Source organism: Anopheles cruzii, unplaced genomic scaffold (genome assembly GCF_943734635.1).
Source record: "Anopheles cruzii unplaced genomic scaffold, idAnoCruzAS_RS32_06 scaffold00116_ctg1, whole genome shotgun sequence".
NCBI lineage: Eukaryota > Metazoa > Arthropoda > Insecta > Diptera > Culicidae > Anopheles > Anopheles cruzii.
The window spans coordinates 23,617-43,007 of NW_026453868.1; the positions used below are offsets into that span (position 1 = coordinate 23,617).

The 19,391-nt window shown below is 40.7% G+C and overlaps 1 protein-coding gene across 1 annotated transcript; it reads right to left on the minus strand.

Annotated features, from left to right (window-relative positions):
• Positions 1-6,041: 6,041 nt before the first annotated feature.
• Positions 6,042-14,175, minus strand: LOC128275967 (uncharacterized). The gene is made up of 9 exons (XM_053014436.1): positions 14,100-14,175; positions 9,809-9,928; positions 9,497-9,699; positions 9,181-9,319; positions 8,836-8,985; positions 8,544-8,687; positions 8,218-8,445; positions 7,846-8,120; positions 6,042-6,740 (listed from the first exon to the last, which is right to left on the minus strand). The coding sequence occupies exons 1-9, from the start codon at positions 14,173-14,175 to the stop codon at positions 6,042-6,044; spliced, it is 2,034 nt and encodes a 677-aa protein (XP_052870396.1).
• Positions 14,176-19,391: the final 5,216 nt, after the last annotated feature.

Sequence of the window (19,391 nt, forward strand, 5' to 3'; positions counted from 1 at the left end):
CGGTGACCCCCGTCAGTTCTGTTAACGAACGTTTATACCCTTTATTCGTACTCTGGAAAGGCAGAAATCCGAAACCAACCAAATACTGTTCATTTGGTTTCATCCGTTTTTTTTCTTTGACAGCTCTCTGACACTGAGGATCAAGCCTGCTCTTTCGATTGATGGCAATGTTACTTTATTTCCAACCATCCATTTTGAAACCCTCATCACAAGTTGCTCATTCACACCAATCACCAACCCGAGTACGTCTACGATTGGTGGTTTGGAACATTTCGTCAAATAATTGTTTATTTCATCATCACTTTTAATTATCCAGCTGTAGTCGTTCCCAGCAAATGACGATACCGTCATTGGGATAACTGGAAACAAGGACGTAGCGAAAAAATTGAGCTCATGTATCGTGCCTCATATAATGATCGCTAGAGAGCGCAGAAAAGAACGGGTTAAAGGCCGTTCGGTATGCGACCAACAAACGGCCACCAGGCTCTTTACGATGTGCGTGTATCAAAAGAGCACTGCGACAGCACCGTAACGATCCTAGCACCAAGCGAAATGCAGTGACAACAGACCACCACGGCATCCCATTTTGTACGGCAGAGTCCTATGTGTTTCTCGTACTCAGGGTACTGTCTGCTTTGCTAACATCGTTTGCATACTATCAGCAGCCCCAGCTGCTTGACCAAACTCGATGCTTCGGAAGAACCGTTGGGACCACATGTTTTGAAGCTACGAACGCCGGGAGCCAGATTAGTATTGATTCTCCTTTTCCTGAGCTAGGTTCAGATGGGGTAGTGTTTTATCCTGAAACAATGTACATCCGAAGCATGGAAGTGCCGGATTGTTTAGTTCATCCATACACCAAGTCCCTGAGGAAACTTGCAGTTTAGTGCCAGATGTGCCTCCATTGTTACCAGACTAGTCAGACACTAGTGTTGTTTACAGTTTCAATAAAGCTGCACTACCTACTTAATTTTCGATTATTTTGTACCATCGGCCTCTAGCTCCGATGGTTAAACATGTGATAAGAAGTTAAATAAACATACAAACAAGACACTCGTAGTCGAATGGATAAAAACTAGCTTGTTGTTTTTGTTTTTTCTGTGCATCGAACCGTCAATTCGAACATCTTCAAAATTCGACCTCAGTTTCCACTAGCGGGAGGCCAGATCCGAATGGATTATGTATTTGATGAAAAACATTGGCAAGTGTCGCAAAAAGCTCAGTAGCTGAGCTAACGAGCTGACAAGCTGAGTAGCTCCGTCTAAGATGGCTTAGTTAAAAAGGGCCTAATAATGTTAAAAATTGTCAAAATAGGAACTTCGTGAAATAAATCAACGCCTCACCAGGGATTGTTTTCTCGACAAACAAGGCTTTTCTATCGATGATGTTACGACAAAGCAGAGCTTTTTTACCATGTGCAAACAATTCAATTTGCCCATTTTACCGGTGGATAACCTTTTTAACTTTCTTACGGTTGTATGTTCACCACAAACATGATGCAGTTATCGTAACTTCATTCCATTCGATCGCTTGTTTATGTCCTTGGTACGTTTCAAAACGCTCTGTAAAGACATAACAATTTCTATCTTATGCCGTATGTCAACCAGAAACCTTGCCTTCAACAACCACTCTCTTAGATTTTCCTGTTTTTGCTGAGGTATAGCTTTTTTATTGCTTGAGCCCTGCTAAGCAAGTTTATGTGGAAAATAAAATAGAAAACAGCAAAAGAAAAATAGAGTGTTCGACCTTGGATCCCGGAAAGTTCTTTTTAAGTACGTCACTATGCATAACGAACAGCTGAAAAATCAAACGATTCACGTGCGATCCACTATCTAAGCTAACTACTAAGCTAGATCTAAAAAATCTCAATTAAAAGATGATTCAGTGTCAATTTCAACAAGCAACATAACTTGAATAAATCACATCCATAACTAATATGGTATTAACTATTGATAACTCATTTAACCCATTTTCTCGATAACCATGTTCCCAGTGAACAAACGTTTTCCGGTTGGTTGTATTCAGAACAGACGCACAGTTTTGTGGTTATTTGATTGTTTCAACTGTTTTTTTTTACTATTTCCGCTGAAAGAGCGGGCTGAAAGAACTCCACATTTGGCATATTTTTCCCAAGCGTAACTTCTGCTTTTGCCTTTCGCCATGTTGGGCCTTTGTTGGCGAGAAGTGACGAAATGTAATTTACAAAAGAGGTGCACTCCATCCTGCTCAGATGGTAATTAAGTACTGCACTTTAAAATCGTTACTGTAATGGCGGTCGGTCCTAGAAGCATAATTAAAAGTTTTTGCAGATTTATAGTGGCGTTAACTTTCCACTAGGAAAGAGTGGACGGAGTGGAGTGGACAAAAAAAGAATACGATTCCTTCCAATTAACAATGACATGTCTTTAAACATTTCAAGTAACTGTAACTTCTTAAGCTTATATTGATTTATGTTAAATCTACAATATGTCTGGATACTACTTGCAGATACTTAAATTTTAATCAATATGAGGAACATGATAATTTAATCCTTTATTTACAAACTTATAAAACAATTGAATCGGCTCATCAAAATAAATATTTCAACTGCGTAGAAAATTAAGTATTGTTTGTGATGTTATAGTTAATGAGGCATTTATCAAGCTATTAACTTGATCTAATCTAATAAAGTAAATCGATCTAATAAAACTGAATACTACTTTAGGAAGCTATATTTGTAAACACAGAGTGTCATCACAATCAGCACTAGGAAACCGTTCAGAGAATAAGCAATTTCATTTAGTGTCAAGTGTTCCTTAGTCTGTGACACCTTACCCTGGAAGACCGGCCAACCTTACTAGACTTGTTAGAAGACCATAACATAGACATTATATGACGAAGGCTTAACGCAGACAACGAGTTGTACGCAATGTACGACGACCTCACTGTTGTGAAGTATGTACGCCTCGCCAGGCTGAGGTGGGCTGGTCATGTCATGAGAAAGGCGGAAGACGAACCAGTCTGCAAAGTCTTCTTAGACCCATCCAGATGGACAGAGGGGCATAGTAGACCCTGTGTAATATAAGGAGATTGCGTCGATAGAGGTACGGAAACGGCCGCGATAAATGAACATGTGACGGGGGACGACATCACTCGACAGCGGGGGATGAAAGGAGTCTGAGCTTCAGGCCAAGACTGTTTCGCGGTTGTACTATAGTTGTCGGATAAGTAAGTTTGTTTGAATATTATCCAAGAGAAACAGACTGGGCCGTAATTGTAAGTAAGTGCGTTAGTTCAACAAATTTAGTGAAATCACTATACGACAAGCTTTTCTAGGAGACTTTTAACCATTGTGTTCGTTAAAAATATTCAATATTATGGTACACGTTCACATATTATCCGTTTTCATAGAGTTCGTCTTGCTTTGCTCGAAAAAAATAAAGGAGACTTGACTACTTGAAACACCGCACTGAAAGTCCAACGCCAGGCAGCCAAACTATGTTCGAACAAACAATCCAAAAATGCCTAACGTAGTTATCGTTAACGTGACTTCGTTTATTCCAAATAGCAGTTAGTGGCTGAACGAATCCCTTACTGACCAACTAAAGGAACATGCCCCAGCCAACATTGCCCCGCAAAATGAGACGACACCTATTTTTCAAGGTATCGACTGCCACTCCGGACACTCAACTTTTTTTGCCGCCACTGAAGTGTTTGAATGCCACCCTCCATTAGCACAACGGTTGTTAGCTTCACAGGACTAAAGTGTCTCTTATCTTAAAGCAGATATGGTTTCGTTCATCTTTTAATGCTATTATTTTTATACTAATTTCTATGTACCACACCCATTGAAGACAAGCCGATTTTTAGCAAAATACTGAATATGTCTCACAATTAGAGAATTTGAGAATTGGGACAAACATTTTACACATTTTATTTGAGAATTGGGACAAACTTTGATACTACATTTAAGCGTACGTAAACGTACCACTTTACCCGTGATCTTGGACGCCAGTTAGGTTATTTTCGCAAGTACCATCCTTTCTCCGTAGCTTACAGCCATTGGGGCCAACAGGCAAAATACTTACAAGAATGTACCATTTGCTATATTAACTTTAGAGAATAATGTTAATGACTTAGAAAACTAAATTCATAATTTAATTAGAAGCTTAAAAAAAATTAGAAGCTACATAAAAATATCTTTGTTTATTCAATCTCTTTGTTCAGAACATACCATTAATGACTTACTTAGGACACACACTATCACTGTTATGAAAAATTAGAAATTTGAGTATCAAATTCGATAGCGAATCTATGGTATATCAATCAACCAAATAAACCGTGACTCACCATCTGCAACGAATGTTTTTATCACTATCACTGGTTGTCGATTTTAACAAAACCCTGACCGTAGAGAGATTATGATGCAGCAATCCCAGATTGACATGCATTAATAGATTGACCAAACATTTTTAGAAAAAAGAAAAATAAAACCCATAGCATAACAGAGAGCAATCCATCAGGATTCTTGTTGATGAAGCACGAATGAACCAGTTATGGTCGGACTGTAAAGTAAGTTTGAGGGACAAATCCGCACATTGCACAGGCGAGGGATAATGAGATTACCAGTTTGTGCTGGATAATCATGGAATTACCGATGTATTCAAAAGGATTACACTGAACGAATGACAACGTTCCAATAGTGAGGGCTCTATTATCTGTTCTTTGTTAGATAGTATGGACGCATCGCTAATTGATCACCATGTTACTATTTGGAATCCCAAGATTAGTCGACTTTGACAGAAATCCTAATAAGAAGAGGTTGCGTCAGCGTGTTTCGATGTAAAGGATTCAAATAGCTAAACATAGTTCGATTTTTACTCTTGCTCCTTTTTTATCATGTATAATCTAATACGATTAGTAGATGAGGCAAATGTTTATTCTAATGAATCAGTTTCGTCGAACGACGGATAATTAAATACTTACATGTAATGTTAAAACACGTAATTTGAAGAAGTTCATCCGGTAGCAGCTTATTGCTAGTAGTGCACAAAACACATGTCCCTGAGACTTACCTTCTTGAATATCGTACACACTTCTATGACGATCGCATTCAACAACCTCTGCCATCAAGAAACTGAAAAAATAATTGCTTTCTTAAAATAAAATGCACCTTTTTTTTGACTAACAGTAATTTAAAATGTATATTTACACTTCCTTTACATCTTCGACTACAATTACGGTTTCTGTTATGTTGTGAACTAATGTACAAAATTGATCTAAAACAATTATTTGAAGCTCCGGAAAAAAGTACATTCAAATTAACCATCCACAGCGTTCGCCATCACGGTTTGGTAGACGAAACAGCATCCTTAGCCGGAGACGTTATCAAGGAACGGTTTGGATATTTTAACGGTGCACCTGAACTTGATGTTGCTCTATATGATAGAGCACAGAACATGAGACACCAACGATTTCGTTCTCGTTTCAAAGGCTGGTGTTGAAATAGAACGAAAAAAGAATCCTGGATTGCTACAATCCTCCTGTTTTGGAATGGTTTTACCTTCCTATCATTTTTGCGCAATTTGCATGCTACACAATTCCACTGAAATTGTGTCATCGTTTGCCGTATTTCGCTTCATTCACTCTATCTGCTGTACGACGACCATTCCTTGATTCGAATCTGGCTTCGTAATGTTTCGTTTCGACAAATTGGCGATAAACTTGTCACGGATGTTCGGGTAAAGCTGTCAAGCTGAATGTTGTTAGTGTGGTAGTGGCTGAGGTCCGTTGTTCAGACTCAGTTCAACCTCTATGTACAGCACGTGAAAGAGTTCAGGAAATGGGGCCAGCAAAATAAATCCGGCCTCTTCCGGGACCGTCACGAACGAATCACAGAGTAGTAACGAAGGACAGAGATGAAATATTAAAAAAAAATTGAAATCGTGAAGCGCCACGAGCCCATCAGAACTATGGCAAGCATATACATGCACCGGGAAGGTTTAAAAGGCTGCTCGATGAATTATCGAACAGATCAATCTTGACAGCTTTACCCTACAGCTTTACATCAGCCCGATCTTCAAGCCCAGCCATAAAAAAGAATTCGACTTGGTCAGGGTGGTTTCTGCGCCCTTCGTGTCACAGGCGCCTACCAACAACTCTACCACCTCAGGCTGCCCTGGAGCATCGCTGGGGGCAGATTTTAATGATTGATTGTGCTGATACGGGTGTAACACTGCGGTGTTGCTGGTAGCCCCGAGGGCCCCCGGACCCAGCAGCATTTTCGGTCCAGCCGTTCCTCCATACATAGCGGTAGATCCGGTGGGTGGAGCAGAAGACAAACCGAGGACCGCACACTGCGAGCAGGAATCAACACCGTACGCTGATTGGTGCTGGTGGGCCGGCTGTTGTGGATGATGGGGATGAGTGTAGGAGCCCGGTTGACTCGTGATGTCGGCCATGGCAAGGGTGATGGTGAGGCTCTCATTTGGTGGTATCGTTTTCGGTGCGGAACTGTCGTCCAGAATTGTTCGCGCCAATCGAGATGGTCGGCGGTTGTTGGACAGGAAGCCAACCGGAGCTTCGGTCATCAGATAGTTTGGCAGAATGAACATGGTAGTAGAGATCTGCGACAGTTGGGACCCGCGGTTTGGTTCAACGTCACCAAAGGTGAAAGCGGGATGCTTTATACTGTTGCTAGAGCAGACGGTACCGCACGAGGAGGCTATAGCTTCGGTTCCTTGGGTCGGTGTTGATTGTTGCTGCGAGACAAACAGGAAAACCACAATGAAAGATTAATTTGAAAGATCTTCATGGAGATTTTCCAAATTGACTAATCAGTGGCGTCGAAAACATTTAACCTAGCGTAGGTCGCCCCCGAGTAATTTGTCTTCATACTTGCAATATAATTTTACGTCACTATCGGATAAGCATAAGGTGAGGTCTAGGTTTGATTATCAATAAGCTGATAATAATGTTGATAAAATCCTGTTGAACCAAGCTATATCAGGTTTTAGAACTTGTTACAAAATGTTTTCCAGAAACACCGATATCAAGGGTCAAACGACTCAGTATAGAGCAATTCGTATTAGACAAAGGATAACATTTTGACAAGAGAAAACTGAACCGCTTGCTAACAACTGCGAACAAGTAAAACTTTATAAAATACTCGGATCGGACCCGGATTCATGTACCTATTAAACCTTGCATCTCAATAGAATACTACAATCAGTATGTTTCAGCACATGTGCAACAGATATCCTCCATAAAGTATCTAACGATGTTCTTCGAAGCTTCGCCATTTTAGGCTGGGAATGAGATTCGTGTTTTCAAAATGCTACGAATTTTGCTGTCAGGTTATATAAGTTATGTAAATGTTTACAAGTTTAGTCGTAACTGATAAATGAAATTGTAAAATATCTATTTTAGTAGAGCAACTTGAACCAGTTTGAACACCAAACCAATTTGATTTCCAATGGTTAAGTGTCGTATGTTTAGAGGCAGGTTTGCGCATAGTATAACGGTGGAAGCTTCAATTCCGTGCAATCATCACGGGATTAAAATTTACTTTAAGTTACTCATATAACGGTGCGATTTATAAGTGACGCTTTTCCAGTCTCGAACGTCATTCGATGGCCACAAGTTGCCAACACGGAGTTTAAAGTCCGATACCAATCAACAAATGCCGACTGTCACGTAATGCTTACATCATAGTATGATGACCCAAGCGAAAATTAGGATCAAAAATTTCTTAGCGCCTTAGAAGCAATAACAAAATGCCCGGTAAATTAAAACTAACAACAAGCGGTGGCAAAATGGTTAATGCCTATGGAACAAGTTATTAGAATTTGGGATATCAAAACTCACCTCTGCAAACTTTTCGGCCATAATAACCTGTTCCGGGCCAGAGTCTACCAGGTCAAAGTCGTCGCTCGTCGGTCGGTAGCTAGATGGCGTGGAGTGGCTTTCGGTCGAATCTGATCCTTTGATGCATCGCGTTGCGGTTCGGGACGGAAACAATTTCATTTTGTATGCCAGCAACGCGCCGAACGATAGGCAGATGCAACAGAAGAATAGAACCGCGATGCTCACGATGAGCAACTGTCCCTCGTCTAGACTAGCCATCGTCTGGTGAGGGTCTCCTGTCGCTGCAAGGTCACCATTCAACAGAAGCAACACGGAGTAGATGATATGGGTTAGTAAGCAGTTGCGAATCAAATATCCGGTTCCCGAGCTCACCGCCTTTGCTACGGTTGACTATGTTTTCAGCTTTGACCCTCGATGACTCGCTCAAGTACTTGAGGGTGCTCTTGGTGGCACCGATGCCTATGGCCGCTGAGTCTTCTATCTGGTTTGGCACCGGTGTTAATTCCTCATCGTACAACTCGCCCGACTCGAATGGTTGCTCGTTCAGTTCGTCATCCTCCAGTGGCGTAATGTAGCGCTCCCGGAACACGTTTCTGGAAACTGGTGACGACAACGGAAGAGCCGAGAAAAACTAGACAAAGTTTACAAAGTTATGCCGAATCGTGTGCCAAGTGACCAACTGTCTTGGCGCCACTTACCACAGGCGTATATCACCTTTAGGTACACCCGAGTGCTCTCCGGGCAGGGATTGCCAAATGTTGAGCTTTCAACTGCCACCGTACACTTCCGCCGGCCTTGGCAGATTTCCGTCAGCGTGTGACTCGTGTGCTCCGAGAGACATGCTGAAAATAAAGAATCGTCCAAAGACGAAGGGTGATTGAAGACAACTATTTAGGCATGGCGATAACTAGAGACAACGTCAAGGTATTGTGTTTGTGCTCTTGTGTCCCAATTTTAGGACTTTAAAACTCGTGGTTGCTTGGAACTTACTCTGCTCTTGCGAGGTGGCTGCCTGCGCACAATGAGAACTTTCGTACGCCGTCCGCCCATAAGTGGCGCTGTAGATCGCTATGCGCGTGTACTGGCCACAGGTCAACCGAACGATGTCCTTCTCGCAAGAAGTCATGCTTCGGAATTCGACTGACAGGGCAAACATCAAAAAAGAAGAGTTCAACGAAAAAGTATTTATAAAACAACCATCTGCTACCACGTAAACGAGAATCATGACGCAAAACAACTGATAGCTCAACGAAAGATTGAAAAGAATGCGTCCAAAATACTTTCTTTGCTGACCGGAAGCAGGTGGAATCTAAACTGAAAGGTAGTGTAACTTACATGGGCGGCATTTGTGATTGACCTCCACCAGCCGATGAATGCCAGGACAGGGACTTGTTTCGAATATTTTCGGGGCAGCATGTAACCGACAACGTCGCTTTTTCTGGCACGTTTCAACAACCGTCTGCAGGATCGAGTACTGTTAAGTGGCGATAAGTGAACGCTACATTTAATCCCCACATCAGTTTAAAAATGATATAGATAGTAATGAAAGTTCAATTGTCCAGTCTTACAATAGTAAAAAAGCCAGGTTGTAAGGTTATGTAGTACGAAGATGCTATTGACGGTTGGGTAAAGTGGTCGAGCACCAACTCACCTGCAGTACGTAAAGGGGTGTGCACTTGTCCTTCGTCCTGTCGATAGAGGAGTTGGTCATGCTTTCGTTCATGGCGTTCAGTATGTTATTGTTCGGTAGGACAATGTCCATCATACTCGTAGAAGATGATGATGGCGTCGATTCTGGAGCATAATTGCGACCATCCAGTTCACTGTACGAACATTGCACAGTATCGTTTTCCTCTGCGTGACAACAGAAAGTTAATCAAAATTAAGAAAGACGAGATTGAAAGAAGACGGGTCTGCGTCTTCAAAATAAAGTGCTATCAGAAGCTATCAAGGATCTACGTACCTTTTGCACCATACTGAACCAGTTCCACGGATATGCTTGTGCCAATAGGACAGGACAGTGTCAGGAGATCGTCGTCACAGCAAAACGTGCGAAATGCACGTAATGTGCTGGAAAGCAGTCCTGCAGAAAAGATGCGGAGTGGAAAATAAGGTGAACTGTGTTGGTCTTATGAATAGCATAAAAAATAAATAAAATACTTCAAAATCAAGATTTGCTTATTTGATGGCAATTGTTTGATATGAACCGTGTTAGAACTTTTTTTATCAAACAAGTCGAAAATATCGTTAGAATATTGTAATCTCATAGAACTTGTTTTTCATTGGAATTATAGGGGCCGTTAAGTAGTCATTCTAATTTTTCATTGAACTATCCCCCCTATTATGGATCTCGAACGGAAATTCTACCGTTCGAGTGAACACAACAAGAGAGAAAGCAGAATACAGCAAGAGAGAGGGCAGAAAGAGAAAGCTATAGCAAAATGAACTCAAAATGAACGGAATGAACGTTCGAGGACTCGAATCGAGTTCTATGATAGGGGGGTATATGTTTATTTCGAAAAGTTATTTGTTTTTTTCGAATTAACAAATTAAAAAGTAAATAAAAATATTTAGCTGCTAATGTGAAATATACTTCCTGTATCAAAACTTTCGACTATCTGTTCTAGAAACTATACGGTCATCCATTTCATAGTTTCGAAATCACAGGGTTGCAATTTTACAGTTTTCGAATACATCTGTGCAAACGCAAGTGTCATACTTTAAGTTAAATGTCTGCCTTTTTAGAAAATGAATCGATTATCGCACTTTTCTTACGGGTCGGTGTAGGAATTTCGAACCCGGATTATCACCTGCATCCGTATAAAGTCCAGCTAACATGACAATTGAAGCCTACTGACCATCAACAACGAAGACAATAAGACAATTGTGTTCTGTGAGCAACAGACCGAAAACGCTCATTTTTCCAGTAAAATTTTCTTCAGCGACTAGGCACATTTTCCACTTGGCGATTACGTAAACAAGCAAAATTACCGCATCTGGGGCATTAAAAAGCCTGAGTCGATTGAAGAGAAGCCGTTACTGTATGGTGCGCATTATGGGCTGGTGGCGTCATATGTAGAACCCTATTGTTTCGAAAACGACGAAGGGAGGACCACTACCGTCGATTTCGAGCAGTACTGTTATTGAATTGAAGATATTGACTTATTATGGCGATTTTACAGCGTTGGACTTTTTCTTATGAGGCTACAAAAGATCGTGTTTATGTTCACAAGCCTGCAACTTTGGAACATTTGAAAAATTACATTCGTCAAGTTAAGGCCTAGGTAACACCCGAAATGTGCAAAAAGGCCATTGTAAATTACCTTATCAAAATCGATTGTTGCTATAGATCCAGACCCTGCATAATATACAAACAAGGAGATTACAACTTTTCTAATAATTCAATATTGATTTATTTGAAGGACGATACTTCCAGAATTGTGAATCGGTTGATGATTCAATATTTTAACTTTGGCTAAATTCATGCAATCATACAGTCCCTATCAAGTTAAATCATTTATAAACGCATTGACAAAAATGTTCGAACTAGAGAATGACAATTTGTACATTCGTTACGTTCGTTCAATTTTTACACCTATTTACGAAGTTCTAATCCGATTGCTAACTTTTATCATTACGACCAACAAAAAGACCTTACTCAACTAATTGACTACATAACTTATATAACATTCGTTTTGGCATCCCTAGCAACATCAATATCGTGAGTGCAGTGGTCATCGTTTACCTTGTAGAGACTGTCGAAAAGTTTTCTTTCATTAAATATTTTGGCTTACCACAAGCCCACCAATCATCCGAAATGATGTCAAGTTTTTGCAAAACTGCCCACAAATGTAGGAGGCCCATTAAATTTGGGATGACTTGCTTGTAAAAGAGTGCGCATACTTAATGCCTTCCCTACGGGTAGTCGATGGGGAAGGCGTCTTTGTGACAAGCAGCAATATATTATATTTATTTTTCAAGCCACGGCATGGGACACAAATCTCCATGCTGTGCTGGAGCCGTTAAATGTTTTCATGATTGTTCCCAACAACTTGGCACCGTTGCTACATGCGGTTTTTGGAAAAAGTTTTCGAATATTGAAAATTGTTGGATGTTTGCTTCTCTTCCACAAAGATCGCCACACCTTGCCAGGATGAGGTTGGTTGATGGGAACTAGTCAAGATGAATAAATTATTCTGCAATCAAGACACATTGAAAAAAGCATCATTCCTGCGATTGGTATACACCGAAAGAGGGCGATAGAATCCCTACGCGTTAAATTGATAATTTATAGTCCAAGTCAAGCAAGTGTTCACATTGAAACCTCGCTTGTTCTGCGTATTTTGCACGAAACAATTGAAACTTTGAACTAAACATTGGGGCTTAGCTTAAAGAGCTTTTTAATCGGGCTTAGGTTTTATGAAAAAAATAAAGGAAGAATGAATAGCTAGCTTCCTGTTTCTAACTCATCTCAACGCGTTTGGGATTAATATAATGAGAAAGTAACGAAGCTGTCATATTGAGTCAGTTCGATATGCACCGCGTCTCAGCGAGGAACATTAAAGCAAAGCATAGAGCCACCTGTTTATCCGATTCTTTTCCGCACGAATTTAAGTGCCAGCATCTGATTTCTTTCTAACGTTTCCCAAAAACCTGAAGCATTCTCGGATTTGCGCAATTCGATACGGTGGAGATTCAACAAATTATGCTACGGCGGAGATTTGATGTCACATTCAGTCAACGTGCTGTCAAAGCCAGCCTTCACCATGTGAAAGCATATAGTAGATAGAATGCTGATGCAGATACTTTGAAATACGACGACCACAACATCCGGGTTGGATCCGTGTGTAATAGCAAAAAAAAAGTCATATACTTTCTTCATCGTATCGTATTGTGGACCGGATACTCTAACGATGTCCCTTCCTAACGGCGGCATTCTCGTACGCCGTGATAGATAATTTGATGCTAACATGATTGTTAACATGATCCATCACCGACAAACATTAGCCAAGAATCTCATCATTCCAGTATAAAAGATTTTGTATGATAATAATGATACTATGCTGCCCGCGTGGGTGAGAGCTTGGCGTCATCAACCGCCTGAACAGCTATCATTTTATTAGTGTACCAGCATTGTTACGTTGACACAATGAGTGATTAGAAAACAACAATCAGAGGTTTGCGATCTCGAGAAAGTCGCATTTCTGTCCCTACTCGACCAACTAAAGTTCCAATCTGTGCGTGAGTATCATAGACATGGTAGGTTTGTAATTTTATTATCGCAAAAAGGACGTCAATCGGTTTCCATCATCATTTCGCTCCCTCTAAACTGCAACCGTCAGTGTGTTGTCGTATGACAGGCTAGGCATTGATTTTCGGCACTTCGGTCCATGCCAGTCCTGAAACATTCTGACCGCGAAAAAGTAATGTTGTTTGTCGCATAGACCTATTTTCATGTTTCGTGCCAAACACGTCGAGCCATTAAAAGCCCGACCATCTAACACATCGAATTCAAAATGGAACTAACAAGCTCCCGTACAACATCAGTAATGCAATTGCGTCAAGCTGACAACGTAATGGCTGGATGTCGAAAGGCTATTGGAGTCTGTTTTCCCGTGGCTTTCAGTTATTCGCGATGTAAGAAGCAACCGCTGAAAGACGGCTCCGTAACGCTTGCAGAGCAATCCGTTTCACGAATTCGATTTCTGTAAAGAGCGTAATATTCCGATTAACGCTGTCATCATTTTGCAGATATCGAAAATGGATTGGTTTTGGAAAATGATATCCCATCTTTCATTTCCTACACCATGGGTTTAGTGTTTCCGTCGTTCGTTATCATGATTAACGAGACCTGCTGGAAGCGTTCCGGGCCAAACAGTGCACCCAAGAGAAATGAATGGTTCGATGTGTTTTCCGTTTGATCATTCACGAGCAACGAGCATCTGAGTAAAACTGTATTTGAAAAAAATAATCCCTCTCCACGGCTTTCCGTGGATAGAAAACATTGACTGATCACTGCGGACGATGATTGTCAAGCGCCCTGCAGAAGGTGATGACGAATCGGTTCACATGTGACCTAGTTGAGTCAATGTTCGCATAACTGTCAAATCAAATATGTAAATATTGATGTTTAAATTTAAAATATTGAAGCAGGCAATTATTTTAAAAGTTTCAACGAAATGTACCCAAAAAGGCTTTAAAACGATATACCAGGTTTACTTTTCCTTATGGTAACTTCTAGAAACATTACTTACCCATATCGTCTCCTGCGGCATTGTGCAGGACAATAGTTAGTCCAACCAAAAATTGGAACGAGAATATATCCATCATGGTATCCTGTAGAGTATCCGGACTGATTTATTCATTTCACTGATTTCTTACGGCATTGTTGCGGTTTGCTTGCATGTAAAATACACAATTAAACACTGACATTAAACTTTTGGTAACTCAGTAAGCCACAAGGAATAAGCTACATCCACTTCGAAATATCTATCACTTAAAATTTTTCTTTCAATATTCTCTCTTAATCTCTTAAGCAATCTATCAACATCAAGATTGATTTGTAGGGCTTTCATCCGCACTATTTACGTCGCCATAGAATTCAACCAAGCACTCTTTTTGCGGCACTATCACTCTCTTCGTTCAAAATCTCACAATAAACTTCCGCTCACTGGCACAAGTCAGACGGGCCCGTCAGAAAACGAAGCTAAATTTATTTCACCCCATAACCATATTCACGTGTCATTGCACCAACTTGGCTGCAAGTAAATTCTGGTCGCAATATTGCATATTCACTTGATGGGTGAAATTAAAGAAAAAATTCACTTCACTTTATTTGGTTTCTGTCACACGCGCTCAGAAGCTTTTGCTCAGATATAGCATCACGAACGGCAATTTCATCGTTACGTTTATTATAGGTCGTACGATAGGGAGACATAACCTGTGGCAAGCATGAATGATCCATTAGGGCCGTCACTCTCCGCCCAGGAGGCGTGAAGACGAGGCCGCCAAATCAATGGCTGCTGCTGATGTTGCTGCTACTGCTAGCCTGAGAACTTTCCGCACAATTTGACGCCTTTCGGTAGGGCGAAATTGAAAACTCATCAATCACTCCCGGCACAGATTTGAAATCTTACAGCTCCTGCAGCTTTTGTGGTTGATCAACGGTTGTCCTCGACGGTTGGGAATTTCCAACAAGGGCAGAACAGCTGAATCAACCCTTATAAAACCAACGCACGGAATAACGCGGACGCGGATGATTCAGAAGCGCGATTGTTGAGGAAAAGTTTGTTAAAGTTTTAATCCGTCCACTGGATGCAGAGCACATTCGGATCCTTACCCACAGAAAACACCGGTTTGTCGCGGAACGACCGTGCCCTATATTCGATCACTTGGAAAAACGGTTTCCGCTTCTTTCGAGCTGCCCTACACGGACCAGTCACACTTTACGACTGCGTTTAGCAACATTTTCATCGCAATCTCGAACCTTGAGCTCAGTCACTGCAAGGAGTCGCTCACTTTGGAGCCGCCACTCACTCTCAACTGGGTGGCTCGCGCTCCCGTTGGCGCTGATCACAGAGAATGCTGGCAGAGTCAGAAAAATCTCATCTCGTCCTTGTGTTCATTTCGGATCAGCAACAACATAAACAAAATACTCTGCCCATGGAATACAGTGGCCAATTCTTGTGTGCCTTAGCTGTGCGGTCAGTGATATTTTTAAATTTAAATTTTCTAAGATAGGCGGATTTGGTAAAAGCATTTCTCAAATGCACAGATTTAGAGATCATTCTCCCGAATCCTCGCGAATCCAATCGCAGATTTATATACATCAAAAGCGCTTCGTCTTGGCATCGACATTAGTTTTCTCTCAGATTCAATGTTTACTAGCATATCCATGTATTATCGGAATAATCTTTGTAAGGCGTATTATCTCTTTAGCATCTCCAGTCTGGTTTAACACTTTAGTTATCCTAGAAACGTATTTAGCAGTTTGCTTGTTTAGTCGCTTTTTATTTTCGCAATATTGGTAATGGTAATTCATTTTATTCGCCAAATACGGTCAACATAAATCTCAGTTTCAGCAACATATTCAGCAGCCAACCAAACCCAACTAGCAAGGAACGTATAAAATGTCTTTCTGAACATACTAGAAAAGAAGCAGCATCCGTGACATCTTTCCAGTAGTTAAACTGACAGTTAAAAATAACAGAAAAAAATTTGAGGGGTTTTTACCAAAAAGGGTGTGGCCGCTCGTCTGTTGAACCAGTAACTGCCGCGCTTACCAAAACAGTAGGATATGGCCATCCGGGCGACTTGACTCCAATATTTTACGTTTGGATCATTAAATTACAATCACATAAAGTAATGGCGACAATAACGTGTTTCCAACTTTACTCGTCCGTTACTGGCCTGACCTTCGTGCTACCAGCACCGATGGCGCAGAAAGAGCATTGCAGAAAGGGCTTTGCCTCAACCGTGGCAAAAGAGAGCAATGTAATTCAAGTTCCGTCTCCAACGCTTTTCTAAAAACGTGCATTATTCTAGGTTTTGGATTCTAGCGAATAACAATGCGGAAATGGGTAATCAGCCACGTCTCAAATGCGTGCCCAGCACATCCAGTGCCAACACAAAAAGAAGAAACTGACGAGTAGTAAATCTAGCGTTACTCGCTTGACTGAAATAATGCAGATTCTGACCGAACCAGGATCGGCTCTGGAAGGTATTATATATCGGCCGCAGCGGCAAGGTGTCGTACTTCCGCAGCCAAACGTGCGGAGCATTAAAGCAAACTACGTGACGCGAACACCGGGACATGAATATTGCTCCTTTCGCTTGCCCTTCGCTTGATAACAACATGTAACAAACTGAACCGAAAAAGAGTAGTAACATGTAGAAGAACACACATCTGAGTATAAATTTATGTGTGTTTGTGTTTGGTGGCGATAGTCCCGGAGCAAGAGAAGATTATTTATGGTTCTCGGAAAACGGCATGTGGAGATGTTCGCCTAGGGCTTAGTTTTCATCGTTGCGATTTTCGTGTAGAAACTTCAAATCGAATATTAAATTCAGATTAAAAAAAACGAGAACCATGGTGAGAAATACGGCGCGACAGGAAGCGTGACAAAATGTTGATTTTCAATCACGCGAGAGCTAATCCATGGATTTCCTGTGCGAACTACGCATCCTGAAAATGGAACCAAATTGTAGCTTGGTATTGCTAGTAGTCATTTAGGTGGCATAGCAAAAATTAGCTCAATGCGATGAAATGATTAAGCAGTGGCGGGAAGGCATTACTTTGTTGATTGAAAAATATGAACCAAAGTTTAGGCCTGTGCGGCCTTGCGTCAGTACGCGGGCGCTTATCACAAAGGAAAGAAAGACCATGTGGTTGTACTATTCACTCAATCCCTTAGTTGCCGGAAGCTAAACTAAATTCTATTAATTAACACAAAAATAGGTTCAAACCGGAACAAATTTGAACATAGCTAACCGGGTGTAGGAAAGAGTAGACAACATTTACCGAGACACACCGGATGCTGACGTATGTTTAGCCAACATGCTAATTCACATTCATATGCAAACGTGTCATGCTTACTCAGACGAATCCAGCCAATGATTACGATACTTGTCAATTTTACTATCGAGCAATCGAACTACTGATGATATGATGATGGCTGGGCAACAGTTTGGATCTGATCAAGTGTGCATTTTATTAAGCTAGAAGATAAGTTTCGAAAGCCGTAGATTAGTTTGCATGAAAACATTTGCGTACCATTAAAAAATAACCAATTGAAAAACAACGACCCTTCAAATTGGCATTTCCATGAGCCATAAATCATTTTCAAAAATGCCATAAGTCATTCTGGGTTTGTCTGCTATTACTATACCTGTAACTCGAATAAAGTATCTTGGACAGTACACTTAAATTTTGCGATTTAAAGGTATTTTCTAAAGGAACAATTAAATCCACTGTTTATGTTTATCCAATGTTAATCCAAGATGTGTGTGGCCCCATGTCACGCCACACACACACATCACATTGGCGCGGTGACAATAAGAAGAAGAAGACGCATTTGATCTGCGATTATTTTTTACATTTTTCAAAAGGTTTTTTTAACAGACGTAGCCCGTTGCTCCTTCTGCAACACGTTGTGATAAACTGTTATGAGCTTCGATATTTATAAACTCATGTTCAATCAAAATTTGTACTTATATTATCTCTTTTTCGATTTTGGTTTTAATTCTACGAACGATTTTGATTTCATCAAGAGTAAAGGACACGTCAACAACGTAACAGACTAAAATATGTCATATTTACTGAACGTATCCTGAAAAAGATGTCCATGGGAAACAAAAAGTAACTGTCATTGTAGAAATAATTATTAAACTGTGTGCAATTAACGACAACACAAGCAATGAGCGACATTGCTGATGATCGACATGATCGACATGAACGACATGAACATGAACGACATGATCACATACTGTGGTGATTGAAACACTACATAGTATATTGGAGTAATCTCGTACTCATACATAACTGAAGTTATATTAGGTTGGGGAAAAAGAAATCCATTATTTTCTCGGTAGATGACTTTAGAGATCGATATCTCGTGAAGTATCGATCGTACAGCTTCAAGTTTAGGCTCGTTTTAAAGCTGATACTTTCCACTTAAAAAATGCGTTCACTGTTGATTGTTTGTTCTATTCATTTGTGAGTTACAAGATGTTAACAATGGAAGTCACCATAGAGAAAATACGGTACATTTTACAATTTTTCTTTGAAAAAGGCGAAAATTCAAGCTAGGTGGCTGAAATTTTGCATATTGTTTATGGTGCCGATACTCTAACAGCTAGTTGTGGTTAATTTTGGTTTTGTTGACCCGTTTCAGTTATTTTTGATGTTAAAGATGCACCTCGGCCAGGCAGACACGTCATCGAAAATGTCGATAAAATCACGGAAATAATCAAAATTGGTCGGCATGTTAGTAGTCAGAGCATCGGCCAGGAGGTATAGATTAACCATCAGACAGTTTTAAGCCATTTGCGCAAAGTTGGATTTACAAAGAAGCTCGATGTTTGAGCGCCACCATATTTACACCTAAAAACATGATGGCGCGAATTTCCATCTACACAATTTTGGCCAAACGGAATGAAATCGACCCATTTCGTAAACGGATAGGTACTGGGGATGTGAAATGGGATACATACGACAATACTGTGGGGAAATGATCGTGGTCTAAAAGTGGTGAAGCAGCTTACAGGGTGGTCAAACCAGGAAAAACGACTAGGGAGGTTCTACTAGGTATATGGTGGGACTTGAAAGGAACCGTTTATTGTGAGTTACTTCCGTGTAGCCAAACACTAAATTCAGATCTCTACTGTCAATTATTGCACCGTTCGAAACTAGTAATTGACCAAAAATGACCAGAATCGGCCAACGGAAGAGGTTTTGTGTTCCACCAGGACAACGAAATATTACGCCCGTCTTTAGTGACTCTCTAGAAAGTACGGGAGGTTGGTAGGGAAGTTTTAATGCACCCACC